Genomic DNA, 21,462 nt, shown 5'->3' with positions numbered 1-21,462 from the left:
AAGAGCTAGAATGCCCTGCAACTCCATTCTGAGAGGCAGTGCACACGGTCGGTGCTTCTCAGAGCCCAGATCTGTTCTCCCATTTGCAAGTATTTATGTGACTCCTTGGCTTCTATCACAACCAAAACCTGATTGCTGCTTCTTTATAAGGGGGAAATTTCATCTCCAGGTGCAGGGAGCTCTCTTCTCCATGATTGAAAGCTCTCGCTTGTTCCTGACCTGAAACAGAATGGTATTTTTGATAGAGGAAAAAAAACCACTTGTGAATTTTTAAAACTTCTTTTTTTTCCTCCTTTCTGAGAGAGAGACAACCTCCATATTAAAACGCAGTGGAACAAAGCTCACAGTTAACTCATTTGACAACCAACATGGTTTCCAACAAGTGAACCAGTTGCAGCAGCCCCTCTGCAGCTTGCATTGATAAATTCCACCTGGAAGTACAACACCATGGGTTTCCACACCCGGTTACTCATATGTTCACCAACTATTTTCTCCCTAATTATAAAAATGAAGAGGTCAGTCATAACACATTTTTAAAGTCAGTGGAGAGCTGGACTCAGAGTTTAGTTCACTCTCTCTCTCCTGCCTCCAGCACCGTGTTTCTCCCTCACATTCACTGCTGTCCGTAACATCATGCACAGCCATCCAAGCCACAGCTCCTCAGTAGAGCACACAGATGAGCTTCTGCATCCATCAATGAAACAACAGATTCCGGTTCCTTTGGGGCCCATTCTCTCTTCTGAGCTTACTGCCAAAGAGCAAATCCTTGACCTGGGTCTAGTGGAAATTAAGAGGCCCAAGTGCATGGGCCATCATGTCCCCAGACATGCAACCAGGAGTGTTCAAGATGAACCAAACATGGGAAAGATGCTCTCGTCAGTCCACGTACTGGGTCCGTCCCAAGTAAGGTATGTCGACAGACTGTATGATCCGTCCTGCAGTGCGTTCCTCAAAAATGATGATCTGCAGAAGAGAGGGACATGGAAAGCTCTTCATACAAAGGCTAAGTGACTTAACAACTTCTAAGGGTAAAGGGCATACAATCATTGCAGAGGAAGGAAGCATCATTTAGAAGAGATCAATCAATAGGATTCAGAACAGTAACTTTGATTCTCCAGCACTACACAATGCAGAAAGTGAACGAGCATCAAATTGGCTTCGTCTTGATTTTGAACTTGATGCTGCACTTTGAAGTTCAGCTGAGATCCCTGTCATGTCTTAATGGCTGTCAGAGCCACATTCTTAGCTTTAGAGCAGCACCTCCCCTCATTTTCACAGATCTGAGGAGCTAAATCTCCTTCCTTCACTACTGCCCTCGTTTCCAGCTGTAGCTAACTAATTAACATACTGTATTTGTCTAGCTCTTTGGGACATGACCCTGAGCAGGATCTTTAACAACACACACACAAGACATCAGAGCCACTCACCTCATTGCTCCCTTTCCACAACCAGGGGCCAGGAAGGTACAGTGTTTCCTGAGGTCCAATTTTCCAGTAGCGGCCAAGGTTGTGACCATTGACAAACACAACTCCTTTTTCCCAGCCCTAAAATCAGGACAGCACACAGAATTAGTGAAGCAGCTGTATCTAACATCCCCACAGGAAACACACTTGCACTCTTTCCAGTCACTTTCTGCAGGTTTTCTGCTTGCCTTCCTGTGCCATGTCTATAAAGAAGCGATTCTTCCAACACCACGAGGAGGCAGGGATAAAACCTGCACCTCCTTTATGTTTTGTGCCCATCACTCTTCAGCAAGTAGAAAACAAATAGCCCTTGCCTATCAGTGATCAAGACTAACAATTCATTAGCAGCTCTGCACTGTCAGCACTGCATGTTTTCTCATTAAGGCCACTGCAGACTGAACAGAATTACCTGCCAGCTTTAGAAGATTTTTTTACACCATCAAAATAATCTGTTTTCTCAAAGCTCAGAGGAAGACTACAAGGCAGTGGCCTTGACTGGCTCAGAGCTGTGACACAAGGCTCTCCTTAACCAGCTTTTGCAAACTCTCATGAATCAAAAACGGTGGGGAAGGACAAGGACTTGCCTGTAGCTTCAAGAAAGTATCCTGTGGTTGATGCTCTATCCACAGCCTTCCACGAAAAAAAGCTGGACCAACAAAGTAATCTGGGACTGCACTCCATCCAGCAGTTTGCCGCAAGCTGTAAGAGAATGGCCAAGCACAGCTAACAGCTGGGCAGCACTCAGTTCCAACAGCAGCCTCAGCATCATTTCAGAGCCCTGCTTACAGCAGTGGATGGGATTTGTTACATACAACAAGGCTGCAGTTTCCTTCCATGCCTGATGGAAGGAGTTGCTTCCTGCTGGTAGTGCCTGAAGGCAATATCTTTCACACTGCAAAGTGGTGATGCTGTTTAGCAAGCACCTAGCTGAAAGGAACAGGTGGAACGTGTCTTGGTCTTCATTCTCCTATGCTTGCCATGCCACTGAAACGCAAGTCCTTGGTGCAAGAAAAGGAAATACGGAGTTTCACCATCTCTGATGCCCTCTGGAAGCAGAGGACAAACAGAACAACCAATACAGAGCACCGAAGTCCCACAGAAGCCTTAAACTTCTGCCAGAACATGCTCCTTCCAACCCTTACAAACTGCATCTCTTGGATTCAGGGAATTTATTGATCCAGTGCAGCGTGACCACTTCTGAATGATTCAAGTGAAAGCCTACGACAATTCCTTTCACGATGCCACATCTTCCTACGCACTCACTGCAAGCTGATTGTGCTCTGCTGCTACTGGGCAACTGCCAGTGAGTGGCTGTGGTGTGACACAAGCTGCCTGTTGTCTGGGCATGGCAGCTCACTTGCTGTGATGTCCCCCAATGGAAACATCCTAAAGCAACCCTGCAGTCACTGGTTTTGCAATTACCCCTCAGAAAGACCCCTTCACACAGCACCTGTTAAGACTGTCCTTTAAAATTTCAAAATGTTATTTTTTCTTTTTTCCTCTTTTAAAAGCCTGTTTGGTTTCACATCACCTCTCCCTCCTTCCTACGCACGTTGCGGGAGCTGTGCTATCTTGGGGGACGCACATGTGTTATTTTCTGACATTAACAAAACTCAAAATAGTCTTTTTGGTACATTGGTCAGAGCCCACGGGGTATCTGTTGCCTTAAACTGTGTGGAGAAAACAGCACTGTGGTCTGAAATGTTTTGGGGAAAGGTATCAGCAAGGAGCTTAGCAAGGCACAAATTTACTCACCTACTTTTATATGGCGTTGCCTTTTTGTTACACGTGTAACTGCTGCCTCCCAGATTCTGCACTGCTGCTAAACAGTTGGTTTCAAATGAGCAAGAACAATTTTTAAATCCCACAAACCTTTTCAAGAAGTCAGGTTTCATCTCCAGACTGTAAATCTTGAAGTTCCTCAGGGGGGTTTTATTCAAGAAGATGTCACCAATTAAGCCTGCAAGAGCAATGGGGGTAATGAAGAGTTGAAAAGCAGCTAAAACTGATAGATTTTCCTCTCTGAATGCAAGGAACAGCAGGAGATGGAAAGCAGCCACGCTCTGCAATGGAATTAGACTCCATATGGTCCCATTGCTCATCCAGACTGAGTGGAGAACATTACTATACTTTGGCCTCTCCACTCCCTCCTTCGCTTTAACTCACTAGGCCATTAAAACACCCTCCAAGCAGAAAACACTGCTGGCACGCACAGCAGATGGGGTTTTGTTGTTATTGTTCGTTAGCTGCCCATGTAGAGATTTGTTAAAGCAGTAGATCAGTTACCTCTCTAATAGGAATGGCAACATTTAGCATGGGGAAGCACTCACACCCATTGCTGATGCACTGTTTCTCATCCAAAGATCTTAAGATAACTTTAAGAAATAATTTTCCTCCAGCACTTCCTTGTTAGATACTCTGCACGTAGCAAACAGAGCCTAGGCCCTAATCTAGCCCCCTAATTGCAGGGCTGCAGTTGAACCTGCCCAAGAAGTAGAGGCTTTATACACATACTCTGCAGTATAACAAAATTAGTACAGTCACATGCCTCACTCCATTATTCTTTCTTGTTTGCTTTTTGCATACATTTCCCCACTAAAATAGAATCCTGGGGTTTCAACCTCTTCCAGCTCCATAATTGTACGTAATAGACTTGAAAGTTTTAGCAAATTCTGCTCAACAGGACGTAACTCGTTCCTCCTGAATATACTGAATGTTGTGTGTGTTTTAAAACACTGTGATTCTCCAGTATCAAACCCCAGGGGAGGACAGAGTTTAAAAAAGGTCTCTTCCTTCCTGCCCTGCGAAGTAACACGCTCAGAGAGCAAAAGAATGGGTACCCTTCCATCACCTGGCAAAACTGAACAGAGTAGGATTCAGTGATGGCCTTGGGTTCAACTGCTGCCCTTTAAAATGAGAAGCCTTAATGCAATTTGTCAAGCAGCCACTACTCTTCATCTACAGTCACTCCAGACAGGGAGCAATGAGCAGCAGTTCTCACAGCTTCCCTCTGTCACACCATTTCCCACCATCTCCCTTACATCCTGCCTAAAACTAACACAGCTGCATCGGTCTTCAGTTCGTAAATTATACAAGAAAGACAGTTTCACAGTACTTAAGCCCAGAGAAGCATCTCAGACAGTGAGAGGCTCCATGACCAAACTCAACTCACCTTTCCGCTGCTCATTCAGCGCCAGGCCGTAATTGACACGACCACGGTTCTCAACCAAGAGTCTTAACTGCCTGAATCCCTGTGAAGAAAGAAGAAACGAAGAAGAAATGTGAGAGCATCACCAAGAGCAGTGCACTAATGCCTGGAAAACAACTGTCAGCAGCAATGCTGAAGAAGGGAGGTAGTGCCAGGACGTTTGGCAGTCGCAATTCTTTGCTTACTGATGGTCTCAACCTGCTCATAAAGGTTTTTCCTTTTCTTCCTCTGTTGAATTTTTAAATACCACTTTAATGGAGAAATGGAGTTTGACACAGAGCAGGCTTTTGGCATGTAGCTTTGCCATGAGACTCAAGAGCAGCACTGAGTATTCATGCCTGCTCACCTTACCCAGGGGGCTGTGCACAGCAAGAAGAACTTGGCAGTGAAATCATGCTGTGTCCCACTAGTGAAATGGTGTCTAGTTAGGGCATACCAACCATCCTCTGCATCAGAGTACCATACCAGCAAGTTAAATGGATTAGGTGGGAGGTGCCTTCCTGGTAGCTACATCTCATTAGAGGTTTTGGTTCTGTGCGCAACCTCCATCAAGTTACCTGTCCTTCAGGAAGGGAGAGCTCCACCGTGTTGTAGTCCAGCTCACCAACATACATGGTGTTAACAAACACCTGCAGAACAGAGCACGAGAGACAAGAGCAGCATCTCATCAATTACATTTGTGTAGGTTATCAGAGCACTATTTGGGAAGAAAACCGTCTCTAATGGAGATTAGAACCTAGGGTCCACAGCTCTCTCACCGATTCAGTCTAGGTGGAAAAAAAGATTCAAAACCAACATTTCTCAGAACATTCAAAATTTAAAGATATTCTGAGTTTTAGCAGACCTCGAGCTGATTTACAAATGAAAAGGGTTGGCACTTAGCTGAGAACTGAAAGAGCAAGTTCTAATGTAAAAACATCACATCTTACTGTGTGGTCAGAGATCAGAGATTTACATCAGTGGGAAGTTGGCCGCAGGCTCCTCACCTGTGCTCGGTCCCGGACATGGTCTCTAGAATGCAGGTGTCCACCACCAAATATGACAGTCTCATAGAGTACATATCCATAGGACTGCCCACTGCTATCATTTAGTTGGAGGTTCTCCATGTTAACTGGAAACTCTGATTTAATGGGCTGCAAAGGAGAAAGAAGTTGAATGGCAGAAGTGCTCTCTTAGCACCAACAGGTCACAGAGAGGCAATTCATTTGAGACAGGCGTTCCACTCTGCCACAGATCACATCTGCTCTGGGGCTTCCCAGAGATCTGTTCTGACCTGAGTTACCTTGTGACCCTATGAAAGCTACAGCAATAAAGGCAAAGTGCCAGAAAAAGGAGCCAAGGACTTGCAAAGCTGGAATTCCAAGAGAACAAAAGCAGCAGTAAAAAGGGTAAGATAAGAAAATAGGTCTGCTTGACAAAACATGCCCCATCCTTCTCCCTGCATGCCAGTGCCAGATCTTTCCCTGCTAACAGGCGATGACTTTTCATGCTGAGTTGCATAAAACTGGTGGTACTACCTGTACAAGTGATGGTAACACATCCCAGAGGGAGATATATTGATGCAACAGGATCGCACCATACGACGCCTTGCTTTCAATCATGGGAGGGAGAGGAAGAGGCTGGCCTGTAATGCAAAAAAGAAAGATGGAGCAACTATTTCAGATGCAAAAAGCTGACACAGATTTAAGGCCTCTCCAGACTTCTTCTGATCAATCTTTCCACTGAATTACAGAGCCCTGTATCTGCTGCCAAAAAACGTGAAACAAGTGCAAGGGTTGAGTAAGAACTACAGTTATTCTGCAACAACTGCCACCTGTCTGGGCCCAGAACAGTAAACACCAAGGCATAACAAGATATAACATAGCCAGTGGTGTTTCCTTCAGATCTGCATTTATTTCCAAATAGCACCATACATCTCAGAATACAGTGAGATGATGCCAAGTGCTACCTGCCTGCTGATAACAAGCCAAATACCCAAAATCCCTGGTCCTCCTTCCCATCTTTTGGAAAATGCTCCCAGACAGTCAATCAAAGCTGCAGGGCTCCAGCAGTTTAGAATATTCTGATTTAGTGCAGTAGACTGCAACAGTGTTTTGGCTCTAGGATTTATAATTACCAATGATTGTGCTGAAGAGCTGTCGGAGCTTGAAAAATTTGGACGTATAGTCTCCAGCCTCTGTCAGCACAGCATCGTAATCTGAAAAAGAAGCACACGTACCATCATTTAAGAAGCGAGAGCCCAAAACAATTCTCTCAGCAAGAGGCAAGTTAAGGAAACTTGTACTTTATAATCTGTGTCACTGTGCCTAGTGACACATCCTGGAATGGGTCTGCAAACATCACAGTAAGCCTCCTCTGAGATAAGCATTTGCTTCAGAGCTATGTTCCAGCTTAGCTACCCACGACCACGGGGTTGCACTGATCATTTCAAAATGCTTCTGCAACTCTAAGTCACCCAAAGGGCAGCCTGAGCTGCAATCTCACAGCAGGTGCACAAGCAAGGCAGTGACAGAGAACTCACCGTAGCTGGTGACATCCGACTTGTATTCATCAGTCTTCAAAGCACCATTCATGAAGCCAAAGTTGGTGCCTCCATGAAACATGTAGAGATTGATGGATGCTCCTAATTTGAGGATGCTTGCTACAGTATTCACCATTTCTGTAAAGGAAAGGCAATGCCAAGAAGTCCACAAACCAAGAAGCTAGGCTAAACCTCTTCTAGTAGTTCAAAGCAGACTCAGACATTCTGGTCCTTCTCAGTCAGCCACGCCTGTGTAATTACAGCAATTTGTATTGTGATCTGCATTTAGCCCTCAATAAGGGCAGCACATCCACTGGCAGATTGGGATAGATTAATCCATGCAAATATACCTGTTGTATAGGTGAAAAAGTAAAACTCATGGACACAGGCAGGAGTTTTGCTCTTAAGCAGAAGGACTGCTCAATCACACTCCTAAACTCAGCCCAGCAACGATCCGATTACAAAGACAACTGCAGGAGGATGAAACAGGCATTAAAGTAGACTTACACAGGTCTTAGATGCCCTTGAGGTTGTGGAGTTATTTATTTTAGTACTAGATTTCCTTCCTAATGAGCTTGTAAACTGCAGTAAAAATGAGTACTTATCAGAAGGTGTCACAACTGCAGGAGGCTTAGGTTTGCCCTGTTCCCAGAACATGCATTCAGTACACAAATGATGTTTCTATGACGAGGGGTGCAGAAAACTTCTGTGAAGATGATATTTTGGCAAAATAAAAGTCTTCACAGGGTTTACATTAGCTCAGGAGGTGGAAGAAAGAACTTAAAGCACTTGTTACATTTTCAATATCAACAGAGCAGCTTGAGGCCTTGGAACACATCATAGCTAATATCTTCAGATGTCTGGTTCTCTGCACAAGCTCAGTGTGTCCCTCTTGGAGAAATAAAAAGAAAGCTGGTTTTGAAAAATAGGAATTAAAGAGAAGCTGTTTACTAGCACTGCTGAAGAAAACCCAGGGCACAGCAATGTGACCCATTCACTGAGACATTGGTCACTTACAAAGATTCACAGCAAAGGTTACAGATGGACAGAGCATCTGAAAAAGTTCTGTCATTTTTCTGTTACTGTTTGCAGAAGAAGAATCCCCCCCTACAATACCACGTCCTGCTCACCATCTGCATCGAAGACATAGTGAGGGCCTCCCCAGTTATCAAACCAGCCAGTCCAGTACTCCATCACCATCTTGGGCTGATCTCGCTGCACCACAACAAAAACAGAGTTAAAATGGACAGAGGGAGCCTTGCATGCATCCTTTCTTTTTTTCTCAAGTGGGCAAAAAAAATAAATCAGTGAGTAACGTGACAATGTGGGCCAGCAATCCAGAAATGGCAGCAAAACCAGAGAAGTACAGCGTGAGGCACGAGGCAACAACCACTGCACACCATCAGGTGATACCCACCAGTTTTGGATATTGTTGTTTGGTAGAGCTGTAGCAAAAAAAAGACTAACCAACTGTCACTGTTTAGCTTTTGCTAGAAAGAGGCATTTATAAATGTCTACTTATCAGCTATGCCACTGCCAGCTGAGGGTTTGCAGGTGCACTGCAGCCAGTGCTTGCCAAGGTGGGAACAGCAGACCTTAGCAGCTTAATGCCTTTTTAATGCTGCATATGGTGTTGGCAGGAAAAAATTAGCCTTTGCAGGAATTAGGTCTTCATTATAAAGACTCTACACACAGAGCAGTTGCTTCCCATTCTTCACTGCTTGCCAGCTCCCTTAGCTCCTGCAGAATTCCTCCCGGCCCCATCACTGGCACTCCCTGCTCACGGTATTTATTTCCAGTCAAGGCAATTTGGCATTTATTTGATAGGGGCTTTATCTGATGCTGCATGAAATAGCCAAGGTAAGTGGCATTAAAGAAATTCATGTTTCATTAGGAGAAAACAACTGCAGGTGCCTGTAATAACCTAATTGCTCCAGGTTCAGACCAGCTCTCAGTAATATGTTTAATCACTCCATCCCCAGTAAACAAGTCAAAGAAGTTCCACTGACTTCTGGAATAAGAGATCATGACAAGGAAAAGGTAACGCAGCCTCACATTCCTTATGAATATGAATGACAGGCTTCTGTCTCCTAATTAGTAAGTGTGGCAATGGAGGAGCTGCTTTTGCTAGGCTGTGTTTTATGTATGCGTTCAATTTGTGTGAAAGGTGCCCTCTGTTCATTTGCTGTGTGTGGTGGAATTTTTCTGGACCTGAAGAAAGCAGAAGCACACAAAGCAGAATCTCATTTGTCTGAACAAGACAAAAAAGAAGTTAGTGATGGGATTCAGCTCTCAGCACACCAACAGCAGGGCTGCATTTCACAGACTGAGCAAAAGGCAGGGGAAGAGATCAGAATGGAATCGATCGTGGCCAGGGGCACATGTCAGCTGTTCAGAACTTCCCAGGCTGACATCTGGGGCACACAGAGCAATAGGGAGAGAAGAGGACAGAGGACGCAAGGAGAGAAAGAACCTGTCACTAAAAATCAAAATTTGCTCCTGCCTTGCTACCCCAGCATCACACAAGATACTTTCAGCATCAAATGCTCATTAGGCAATTCCCTACCTCTTTTTTCCACACTGATTCACATCTCTGACAGTGCAGGGAATTAGAGATGCTCAAGCAATACACTCCGTGTGAATGCATTTCTGCAGCAAAAATTAAATGCCAAGTAGGCTGGGCTGCTCGGAGGGCTGCAAGGGCACTGCACTGCTGGAAGCTGCTGCTGGGAACTTAGTCAGCAACTGAAGACCACAGCCTTCAAACTGACTCCCGAGGGAATGCACAGCACCAGGATGAAAGAGCCTGGGAAAAAGAGCAGTGACCTTCTGGAGGAAGGGCAACTGCAAAGTAGGATGCTATTGGGTATCAACACTTGAAAGTGGAGTAAGCAATGAAAGTGGGCATTAGAGAAAGCAACACAGCTGCATGCCGTGTTCCCTGTTTGACAGTTAATCTTCTTGGGGATCAGCTGCACATATAACAACATCCACAGAAGCTCCTGTTAGGCAACTTATGCAGGGACCAGACTGCTCCACCAGCTTTGTGCTTTGGATGGTCCTCTGTCCTTCCCACTGGTACACACTGCACTGTCACTACAGAAAACATGTTTGCCAAACAGCCTCGTGGAGAGCACCTTCTCCTGCCAAAGCGTGCTCATTTTAATTATTTAATCAATCACTGAATATTCAGAAAAGAATTACTACGCACTCAAATCTGTTAGGCACTAAAGATGATCTACGCAGGCAGACCTACAAATTCAACCAAGGAAAGAGAAATAATTCAGTTTATTGCAGCTCATGGCTTTGTGACAAATCACATCCATCACCAGATGTCAGTGCCTTGTTGTTTTATAGCAGTGGGTGCAATTGTGCCATACTCTAGTAGCTGGACTAATAGCCCTTCAACACCTTCTAATTTGTTATGTAGGACCCTTTTGTGGATCTAATTGTCATTAAAGCCCAAGTAATAACGAACTTGCTGCTTGCATCCAAAGGGTAACAAAAACTCCAACTATCCTCCCAAAGAATATTGTCTTCCAACAGAAGGAGCACTAATTTTCTGTTGAGATAAAGCTGTCCTGTGAAACTTAGAGTCTTTCTGTCTCTTACCTGTACCGTGTCCAGGTATTTCAGTACACCAGGCTCCAACTTCTGAAAGTTAACAGTGGCCAATGCTGTCAAGAAAAGAAAAAGCTGTTACCAATTTAGACACCAGCAAAATGCTCTCATGCACGGGTTCATGCATCAGCCCAGAGACAACTGGAATATCACCTGAACCACCTCCCCAAGAATTTCCCATCAAAGTCCTCACTGAGCATGAGGGACCCGAGGGGACCACAGCACACAGTGGAATACCTGCAGGCTGTGTTCTCAGCCACAGCATTCACAGCTATTAGAAAGAGAGCATCAGAGTGCCTCATCAGCTTTAATTAGAGGCTGTAAAGCACCTGGAGAACCTCAGATAAAAGGCATCACATAAAGGCAAACTTATTATTAGAATGTCATCTCTGGATGCCACACCAACCTCGCAGGCTTTAGCTGCAGGAATGTCTACCCAGGCAATCTCACTGCTTGTGATGTCTATGGGGATGGGGAGAGGGACTGCAGTATGAATGAACCAGGCAGAAACTGTGATTGGAAGATGGCTCTGTGCTCCTGCCCCATGCAGCACAGGGGAGCCAGCAGTGCTGCAAAAGGCTGAGGCAAGAGCTGACAACACAGCGACCTGCTGTCAGTGTCCCAGCCCCTAACAGATGCTGAATCGTTTTCATTTGCTGACATGCTCATTTAGCATATATTCAAACAAAGCAATAAGAAGTACTATTTTCAGCCCTTTAATCTGATGGAAGCAATAGCCATCTCGTGCCTAACCTCACTGGGAATGGCACTGCCTGGTGTGACACAGCAGCAGTGAGGTGTTTCATCTGCACCTATTCAGATTTTTTCTAGACCTCAGTCACTCCGTTTTCCCCAAAAAACTTTGAAATTGCAGGAGCAGTAGTGTGATTCTCTTGTAAAAAGTGACTTCTTACAAAAGAGCCAGCATGGGATCCAGCCCCAGTTGTGTCAGACAGAGCACTTCAAACAGAATACTTACAGAAGCAAAAGCTTACTTCTCTCTATATATACACCTTGAACCTGATGGGCTGATCTATATAGTGTGAAGAATTTAGCACAGGCAAACACAGCAGGAGAACAAAACAAAATGTAGATTTAGCCTTGATGTGATACATTAGTTTGTGATTCTGAAAGCAAAAATGCCTAATTCTGCTCCTTGTGCAGATTAACAGCACACCATTCAACACTGGACAGGGATGGAGAACCAGGCCCAAAGCCTTACTCAACCTTTCCACAGTAGGCAATGTTCCCATGCACACAGCTTTCCATCACGGTGCTTTAGCTTTGGCCTAGAGGGAACTTGGAGCTTTATTTTGGTGCCCATCAGATGGGAACCAGAGCTATCTGGCGCGGGTTTCTTGTCACTTACTGTGCCCACAGAGGAGTCAAAGAGCTCTCAGTGTGCAACATGCTGGAAAAGATAACTCTGAGCATCATGGAGCTCAGAGCTGGAAACACTCCTGCAGAAGATGCTGAGGGCTGGATGGGCTGGGGTTCCACACCTGGACAGCAGAGAGAGGGTGACCCTACGTGGTCACAGCTGGAAACTGCTGTGCTCCCAAAGAATCAAAGCACTGTGAGAGCACTGCTGAGAGCTCACGGACTGCTGAGCTGCTGGATTTGTCCCTTTTGTACTTCCATATAAAAACAAAAGAAGGAAAAAAAAAAAAAAGAAGAAAAAAAAAAAAGGATGTAGAAGATCTTTTTTAATCATTTCCAGGCTTGAGACGAGATGATGGAAAAGCTCAAAGGCTTTACCCAGGAGGGGTGGGGAAGGTGTTGCAGGCCAAGCAGGCACATCAGTCTGGAAATCTGAAAATCAGTGTCACGCTGCATCCCAAGGACTCTGAGTTGAGCACAGTGCAGCTCCAGCAACTGCACCTCCACTCTTTCCATACTGGAAAGCAGGAAAGGCACTAAGCAGCATTTCATACACTTTTTAAATCACCCTTTTTGAAAGGAAAACACAAAATGGACATCCTTTTGCACACTCACTGAGAACACAGTGCTACCCCACAGAGCGCTGCTGAGCTTCCAGGAAATTACATTTTGCAATCTGGGCTGCGAAGCACTTTTTTTCTTCCATTTTGAACTGCAAAGGAGGTACCTTAGGAGTAATTAACAGCAGTAATAATTGCTGACATGCTCATTTAGCATATATTCAAACAAAACAATAAGAAGTACTATTTTCAGCCCTTTAGTCTGATGGAAACAGCAGCCATCTCGTGCCTAAGCTGACTGGGAATGGCACTGGCTGGTGTGGCACAGGAGCAGCGAGGTGTTTCATCTGCACCTATTCAGAACCCTCAAAAGCAGAGAGGCTGCCTCCGTGTGGAGGAATCTGCAATCACTGCTACACCACGCACTGGGAAATAAACCTTTCTGAGAAAGGACTGCTGTTGTTCTGCATGCTTGCAGCCACCCAGGGCTGAGCTCCGGCCACAGCCACAAAGCAGCTGCTCTCATTCAATGCAATTTCATTCAATTTCATCCGCTGCCCCAAGGAACAGCTTCACTTGCTTCTCCCACGAGCACTCACCTCCTTCCACTAAGCCAAATGACAACCCATTCTTGTTGTCCGAGGTCATCAGCAGCTCCACAATCCCCCTGCTTAACAGAGCCTGCATTAAAAAGAGGAAAAGCCGCTGTGTTAACATCCCGAGCTCTGTATTTGTATTTGATATTGCAGTGTTAAAGCTCGTTGTCACCATCTCTCTGTCTAACAATAGAAACCAATAGGAGAAAAATGCCCATTTGCCAGTGAGCATCCATCACAGGACAGCTGGGGTTCTTGGATAGTCACGCCTGAAAGAACTGATGGGATCCTCAGTATCACAGAGTGCTGTATGCAGTGGCACTCCCAGCTTTGTTAAAATGCATGCACACGCATGCTATTCCCACAAGGAGTGTTCTCTCACACTTGTCCCTTCACACTGTAGATGTTTGAAAGAGGGATTAGGAACTGCTAGTAGCAACTTAACCCCTCTTCTCAGTACAGCTGCAGTCAGAGGAACACCAGCAGCTCCAAGGAGCTTTGAACACACGCCTTCACCCTCCTTAATACCAAACCACGAACTGCAAAATGGTGATACAAGCACCCACAGCACGTGTGCCAACTCGTTACTACCTGCTGTTCATTCAAACAGCCTTCTGCACGTTGCACACACCCACACACACTGTGCAGAGGAGACCTGAGCATCACACGCAGTCTTATGTTAGAGATGACAAATTCAATTCAGAGTGGAAAAAACGTGTTTAGTTTATCGATCCGTCATCGCTGCATCAGTACCCAAACGGATGCTGGGATCTGATAGCAGAACTGGAATTTCTAGTAAGTTTTAAGATAACTCTTTAAGCATTTAGAGCTAAGTCTCTTCCTTTTTAAATATATTTTCCATTGAAATACAAGTGCAGCACGGGGAAACAGCAGAGCTGGAAGGCATTGAAATGCACTGCAGGACTTCAGTGCGCAGCACAGAATCCAGGAATAGCAGCAGTGTCTGAGGCAGACACAGGTGTGTGCTCAGCTAACCCCAGGTCACTGCCAGCACACCCTCTCATGGCCTGAGATGGTCCAGCAGAGTGAGAGGAGGATTTTTAGGCTTTGTGTGAATTGCATTGCTTGCTAAGTGCAGGTGTGACCTACTTGCTGCTGTTGGAGCTGAGGGCCCAAAGCACCACAGACCCCACTCCAATCCAAGGAAGCCCTGCACATCCAGCTTTCCTACAGCTTCTTCTGGAAGTTCTGCACTTCCTCAGCTGTAAGCTGTGCACAATTCTAGCATACAACAAAGCAGCACCACAAAAGTACACCCACAGGCCTGGTGAGGAAACGTTATCTGTTCTGACAAGTCTATGGAACATCACAAGCTCTTTCATCACTGAGATATGGAAAAGTAAGAATGGAGCTGGCATCCTGTTCAGACACAACAATCTCTGTGCCCCATTCATTTGTGGCCCTGAAAGCCACTTACCCACTTGCTTGTCACGGAGCATAAGAAACAAGGAGCAAAACTATGCAGATAAAATAGGCAATCTTGACTTTATCAGTTCAGGTCAGCAGCTAACCTTAACGTACTTGCATGCATACTTGCATACAAGCAGTATGAGATCACTTCAGGAGGCAGAGCTAGTGCAGAAGCAGGCACTAGCAAGACAGATCAGGACTCCTGCCTTGATTGAAGAGCCTCCATATTCTTGGAACAGTGAGATGACCTGCACCAGAACTAACCTCAAGGCACTCAGGGTAACACCTGCCCACCCACAGGGTCTCAAAAAGACCTGATAATGCTGGGAACACACAGTTCATAGAACATACAACCTCTCTTCTCTACTGTAACACTTCAGGTATTCAATGAAAAGAAACCAAGAAACAAACTTTGTAAGACAGACTGCTTATCTTGTTACTTCCTGCCTTGCTATTGTACTGGGAAGAGTGAGCAGGTCTGACTCATGTTATATTTCCCTCCTTGGGTACTGGCCAACTTCACCATATAGCCTGGAGGCAGGGAGCTCCTGCCTCACATTCCAACTGACAAGGGCAAGGGAGACATTAGGTAAATTAACCTTCCTTTGGGTAAATTAACCTTCCTGATGCTGAACCTCAGATTACACAAGATTAGAAATGGAGAAACCCTTCTTTAATGCTGTCCAAGAGAAGCAAAGCAGGATTAGCAGGAGACAGCTTCTTCAAGGCCAGCTATGAATGATGGCCACTCCTCCACTTCTCTGTTATCCTCTTCTCTTTGAATACACGGGGACTCAGACTGTCAGCAGTGAGAGGTGTAACCAAAAGAAGTACCATGGAAAATCTAGCTGGATTTAGCACTGATGCTTTCAAGGCTTCCCAAAGCCATGGTCAAATTTACTCAGAAGAAAGTACTGCAAGGAAGGTGGTTTGAGTGGGACTCACCACAGAAACAAGTAAATGTGCCAACATTACCATTTTCACATAGGCCATGTAGTTTGGGTCTTTGGCATAGGAACCATATTCATTCTCCACCTGCACTGCAATGATGGGACCTCCTCTCTTGTACTGTTGGAAACAAAAGGGAGATGTTCACTGCGATTTCTAATCAGAAGGAGCAGAATCATAGCAGTGCTGGCTTACAGAAAAGATGCACACATCTGCACAACCCTCCCAACACAACCAAATGTCTCACACTGCAGAGCTGACATGGGCAACTATAGCCAACAGCGGTTCCCCAAGTGAAGCTGGTAGATTTGTCACTGCTTTGACCTGCTGCCCAACACTCATCTGTGTACAGAGAGGCAATGGATTGCACTTGCCTGAAGAGGGACTACGATAGGCATGAGATGATCAAAATAGGCATCCACTGCCTCTGTGAAGCCCTTGTATGTTGTTCTCAGCTGCATCTCTGGGTCCTGCAGCAGCCAACTACAAAAAAAACAGCAAACAGGATCAATTAAAGCCTCACGTCAAGTCCAGGCTGCTAGAGGAAACACCACTCACTGACAGCAAGCCACATTTGGGCAGGAATAACTGATCCTCCTGTGTCACTTGGCTAAGCTCTCAGTGCAGGTGTGGACAACGCAGGGAGTCACCAATGACGTAATCTTAGCTCTACTTAACTCTGTTCTCTCTTAAGCCCTCTGCCCAACCAAAACACACTCAAATTGCAAGGCAAAGGAAGTTTTTCTACTTGCACATGAGCTAAAACCTGAATGTTAAGTTATGGTGGGTGCTTTCAGCATCAGAAACACGACTGCAGAAACAAAGTTGCTGCAGCAGACGCTTGTATGTAGATAATGCAGAAGGCAAAACAATCCTGCCTGCTCTTCATGTGCTATTTGCAACAGCATAAGTGATAACTATAGAGGGGATTATTCAAGAGCAAACCAACAAGTACAAAAGGGTAAGCTTATCACTCTAAGGTTACTCCAGAATTCCCCGCGTCCCCAAGCACTACAGCTAAGTGCTATCCCATAAAACCCCAATCATCATTCAAATCAATGGTTCCAGTAATGGTTCCCATGGTCTCTTCTGCTGATTTACAAGATTTAGTTGGCTGTTTGGGGGTTAACAGAGAAACAAGCAATTAAGAGCAGAACCATGTACTGCTGTAACAATATAAGCAGAGTAAGACTGCACCTCCCCTGCCTCTGCAAAAGGCATCAGTGAGTTCTGCTATCAGAGGTTGGAAAGACATCCAGCTCAGTGAGCTCACAAAAATCACCTCCAAAGTTCTGTACCTGAACTGTGCAGGGGTACAAAAGGCATTTTGAAAAGATAAATAAATAAAAGACTGAAAGAAATAATCCCCAAGTTTTGTCACGTGTCTCTACTGAAGGAAAACAAGCGTTATGTAACCAGGCACTGGTTCCACTGGGATCCAGTAACCAAGCAAGCCTCAGTACTGACGTACTCAGCTCCCAAAGGCTCCTACCAACAACCAGTGTGCTTTAGGAGAAAACACAGCAGGAGTCTGGAGAAGCTATAGGACCTTAGGACTTTATCACTGCCAGTCAGATCACACATATGTTCCAGCAGGACTTTTAAAATGGACCTGAGATTAAACGAATCCTTACATCAAGCTGCAGATGCTACTGATTGTATTATGAAGACAGTCAAGTTGCAATGAAGCAATGAAGACAGATTTCCTCAATTCTGTTTTCCTGCTGTAACCATTATGTCATAACAGCTATTGTTTAACAACATAATTCCTCCCCCTACCAGAAAATAAAATAAAAGGATTACATTTCCTTACTATCTATATTCCACAGCAGAGTTCAACAACACGATGAGCATTCACCTGCACTTACCTGGGCAGGCCACCAAGGTCCCACTCTGAGCAGATGTAAGGTCCAGGACGCAGAATCACCCACAGCCCATTCTTAGCTGCCAGGGAAAGGAAGGCCCTAGAGATGCAGACACTGTGATTACTGTCTGACTGCAGCATCCCTACTCCATGTGCTCCTAATACACCAATCACTATGAGAATTTAGGTACCAGAACCAGAAAGGAACTGCTAGGTGAAATAATTACACTGGATTGATGCTAAACTTGTAAGCTCCCAGGGCTCTGGGAAGCAGGGGAAGAAGTGAGGGTCTCCATCACCAGACCAAGGCAAGGCTTTGCTTCAGAAGCTGGAAATGCTATCTTCACCCAGAACCAACACGTACACCCTCCCCTCAGTATTTAATGACAACATTTTCACCACGTACTCCAGATCCAGGTTCTCACTGAAGTCAAACTTCCCTCGTGTTTGCTCATGAAGGTTCCATGGTACATACCTGAAAGGCAAAGTCAGGGCAGTGACAATGAACTGCTGTGTTTGTGAAGCACAGAAAAAAACCAAGCTGTGCACTCCATTTCTTAGTAACAGATTCAGGGATTACAGAATGCACACATTACAAAGTCCCTACTTAAATATTATCCGTGCTTCTTTCCTTTCTCTCATGAGCCCCTTCCTCACTGCACTCTTTTCCTGTACTCCGCAGTACCTGAGTTTCTCAAGACCATCAAACACGGTGAGATCAGCAAAGAGGAATAGCAATTACTGTCTACATTTAAGTGACATTGCAACTGTGTAAACCACAGATAAATGCTAAAGGGGCTGGCAGGACAAGAAACTCATCTTTTGCCATAACAAGTACCAACAGACATCACCACGTGCCACCACGTCCCCAGCAGCCAGCAGGGCTGTAGGCACATATCCCAGGGATAGGAGCGAGCACACTTACGTTGTGAGGGTGTTCAAACCACACGCCTTCATCTTAAGCATCCGATCTTCCCAGTATTCCCTGGGGACTCGGAAATAGTGCATTGAACCTCCGAAGATACGGAAAGGCATTCCCTCCAACAGGAACTGTGAGTGCTCAGTCTGCAGCCCCAGCGTCCTGCCCCACAGCCGCAGTGGGACCAGCTCACTCCAGTTAAACCTGCAAGAGAAAGGGGGAAAGGTGAGCAGCCAGCAAAGGAGCACGTCCTCCTACAAGGGATTCGTCGTGTCACCCCTTCAGTTTAAAGAGAGATTCTGTTCATCAGGAATGACTGCGTCTGCTGTCATCACAAACTTACGTCCACCTGCATTCCTGCTTACACCAGTTCCTTAATGAAGAACCAGACCAAATGAGATGTTGGGTTCTAAAGCACTTACCAGCTGGAATGCTCATATCACACCTCCGTTCAGGTCAGTTCCTGCATGCAGGAAACTACCTCCTATTGCCTTGCACTGCTCCCCAGTTCATTTTGGTTGAATCAAAAAAACATTCTTATCAGCTAGTCCGGATCCAAAGCAGCTACAGTGCCTCCATCAGACCACCCCAGTTCCATAAATGAATACACAACAGAGCTGGACAATAGTCTCTTGTTCCACTGAGACATCATCACAGCCAGATGCAAGAAATGAATTCCAGTCTCAAGAAAACAGTGACCCACACATTTCAGAGAAATGTCACATTTGGAGAGGGAAATGCCCCAGCCTCTGGCTGTGTTCTATGCTAAGTGCAGAGCGGGTGTTAGCAGAGGGTGAAGGCTTTCAGAGCTCACAGCCTACAGGGATTACTGCCCAGGAGCCTGCAGCCATTACCTGTCCTCCAGCATGAGACAGGGACACTACGAGGAACTAAATCTAGGGCTTCCCACATATGGCAGGGCTGGCTGGCAAGCACAGAGTACCTGTGTACAACAGCATTCTCACAGGGCTCTGAAACAACAGGCGGCAGGCATGGGTAATACCTGGAAAAGCAAGTCTAGGTTAGAATTCACTGCCTTCAGTCAATGAGTACTCATGCATTTATCAAATCATCTACAGAAAATGGTGTTGAGCAAAGACAGTAATGTATCCCATTCAGAAGGTGGTACAGGAACAGGAGAACTTTCGTGAAGACAGCACAGCTGCAAAGAAGAAGAAATCGGCACGAAATGAACGACAGTCGTATTTAAAGGATGACTGCCTGGATAGGAAAAGGATCAAAAATGCCCACCACCAGAAGCTGAGCACAGCCAGGGAACGATGACTTAAGGCTGGGGAGCAGCAGCACTGCCCTGAGGAACTGGTTGGAGGAGCCTGAGGCAGGAAGCTCAAAAATTCAGGTGATGCGAAGCTCCAATTCTGGAAAAAAGTACACTTCGAATCTGTTCCTGAGCCAGACAAAGCCCTGAATTACACCTGCACACAGCGACGATGCAAACAGTGTCACTGGAGGCAGAAGGAACACGGCGCTCAGGAAGCATACGTGGCCAGATAAAAATAAACTAATCACTTAAGCTCATCTTCTTAATCCTGGCCATAACTTGGCTGAAAAGTCCCCTCCGAGTTCCTCAACTCCCAGCTCCAGCAGCTTCTGTCACCAAAGAGGGCTGGGAGGGCTGAGGTCCTCCCTGCACCCCAGGTGTGATGGAGTTTTGCTGTCGCCCTACACCCTGTGCTCAGAATGGGAAGAATGATGGAAAAGAAAAGTCAGAAGTGGGGAATAAACCCCGGGGGCTACGAGCTGTCTTTGGCAACACTAAAGGATGCGCTTCAGAGGACAAAGGACTTTACAGCTAATCCCTAAGCCCTACTTAGAGCTGCCCAGGAGGAATTTGTTGTTTATTTCAGGCTTCTTTTGACTTCAGAAAAGTGAAAGCTTCCAGCTGCCTTCTCGCGCCTACAGCGCAGTGACCAGCAGCGCATTTCAGAGCGCTTTACTTTCAGGTGAGCCGAGCCGCGGGGCAACGCTCCGTGCCAACCACCGGCTGTCAGTGCATCCACCCTCGGTGAAGCCAGATTCCCGTGCTCCCACCGCCACCGCTTTGCAATGACACGCACACACGTGGCCAGGCAGACGACGGCCGGCAGAGCGCCGGGATCGATGCGCAGAAGTCCGATCCATCGGCACTCTGATGCAACGCATGAGGTCAATGAGCGGCACGCCTTCTGCACCCAGCGCTTTTACAGCAGGCAAGAAATAGTTATCATGTGTTTATTTAAAGCCCAATCCGCTGGGCGAGAACCTAGCAGCTGATGTGCGCTGCGATAACCAGAGCCATTCCTTTGATTCCCTCGCCCCTGAGCGCCCATAAAGCGGCGGCCAATTCATTCTCGTGCTGCACAAAGTTCACATGCGCTGCGCCCGTCGGCAGCTCCCAGCTCCTGCGGGGCTCAGGTGCGCACAGCACGGCCGCAGGTGGCCCCGAGCCCGGGGCCGTCGCACGGTTTAGGCGCAGCTCCCCATTTTCGGAAAGAAATGGACAATTTTTAGTTATTATTATTTTTTTTTTTTTACCCAAACCCTCATTTCTCGGCCCCGCCCGCCCCCAAGCCCGTTTCCCCCGGCCCCCAGCACCGATTGAGCGGCGGGGCCGCGGCGGCTCTCACCTGCGTGCCAGCAGCCACAGCACGAGGAGGAGCAGCGCGACGCCCCCGAACCGCCGCTGCCGCCGCCCTCCGCACGGCCACATGGCGGCCGCCCGCGGCCCCGCCGCACCGCGCCGCACCGCCACCAGCGCCGCCGCCGCCGCCGCGCCCCCCCCGCCCCAAGCGCGGCTTTGGGCCGCTCCGCCCGCCGCTCGCCCTCCATTGGCTGCGCGCCGCCGAGCCCCGCCCCATTCACTGAGCGGCGCTGATGATTGGCTCGTTCTCAGGGTGGGGCGAGGGCGCGCGGCGCAGCGGCCCGCAGTCAGTCAGTCAGTCAGTCAGTCA

General features: G+C 46.6%; 1 protein-coding gene across 3 annotated transcripts; it reads right to left on the bottom strand.

Annotated features, from left to right (window-relative positions):
* Positions 1 to 260: 260 nt before the first annotated feature.
* On the bottom strand, positions 261 to 21,399 carry LOC100540196 (beta-galactosidase-1-like protein 2). 3 transcript variants are annotated; one of them, XM_085209355.1, is made up of 20 exons: positions 21,139 to 21,399; positions 19,455 to 19,514; positions 18,518 to 18,715; positions 17,999 to 18,067; positions 17,597 to 17,692; positions 16,103 to 16,211; positions 15,756 to 15,848; positions 13,353 to 13,434; positions 10,805 to 10,869; positions 8,323 to 8,407; positions 7,193 to 7,330; positions 6,788 to 6,868; positions 6,189 to 6,295; positions 5,658 to 5,804; positions 5,229 to 5,300; positions 4,636 to 4,714; positions 3,336 to 3,423; positions 2,048 to 2,162; positions 1,428 to 1,544; positions 261 to 963 (listed from the first exon to the last, which is right to left on the bottom strand). In XM_085209355.1, exons 1-20 carry the CDS (start codon positions 21,219 to 21,221, stop codon positions 877 to 879), a joined length of 1,971 nt encoding a protein of 656 aa, XP_085065481.1. In that variant the 5' UTR covers positions 21,222 to 21,399; the 3' UTR covers positions 261 to 876. The 3 variants fall into 3 exon arrangements, with proteins under 3 accessions (XP_085065481.1, XP_085065482.1, XP_085065483.1); XM_085209356.1 differs by lacking the exon at positions 19,455 to 19,514; XM_085209357.1 differs by lacking the exons at positions 261 to 963; positions 1,428 to 1,544; positions 2,048 to 2,162 and adding an exon at positions 2,180 to 2,461.
* Between the last annotated feature and the right edge of the window lie 63 nt (positions 21,400 to 21,462).

Source organism: Meleagris gallopavo, chromosome 26 (genome assembly GCF_905368555.1).
Source record: "Meleagris gallopavo chromosome 26, MGAL_WU_HG_1.1, whole genome shotgun sequence".
Lineage (NCBI taxonomy): Eukaryota > Metazoa > Chordata > Aves > Galliformes > Phasianidae > Meleagris > Meleagris gallopavo.
The sequence above is the reverse complement of the archived record's forward strand: the minus strand, read 5'-3'. Positions and strand labels throughout refer to the sequence as shown.

Excerpts from the sequence above, each read along its gene's own strand:
- LOC100540196 (XM_085209355.1), bottom strand. The coding sequence starts at position 21,221 with ATGTGGCCGTGCGGAGGGCGGCGGCAGCGGCGGTTCGGGGGCGTCGCG. Across the intron at positions 16,212-17,596 it reads GACCTTGGTGGCCTGCCCAG|TTGGCTGCTGCAGGACCCAG; the intron begins GTAAGTGCAGGT and ends TTTTTTTTGTAG. Across the intron at positions 8,408-10,804 it reads AATACCTGGACACGGTACAG|CGAGATCAGCCCAAGATGGT; the intron begins GTAAGAGACAGA and ends GTTGTGGTGCAG.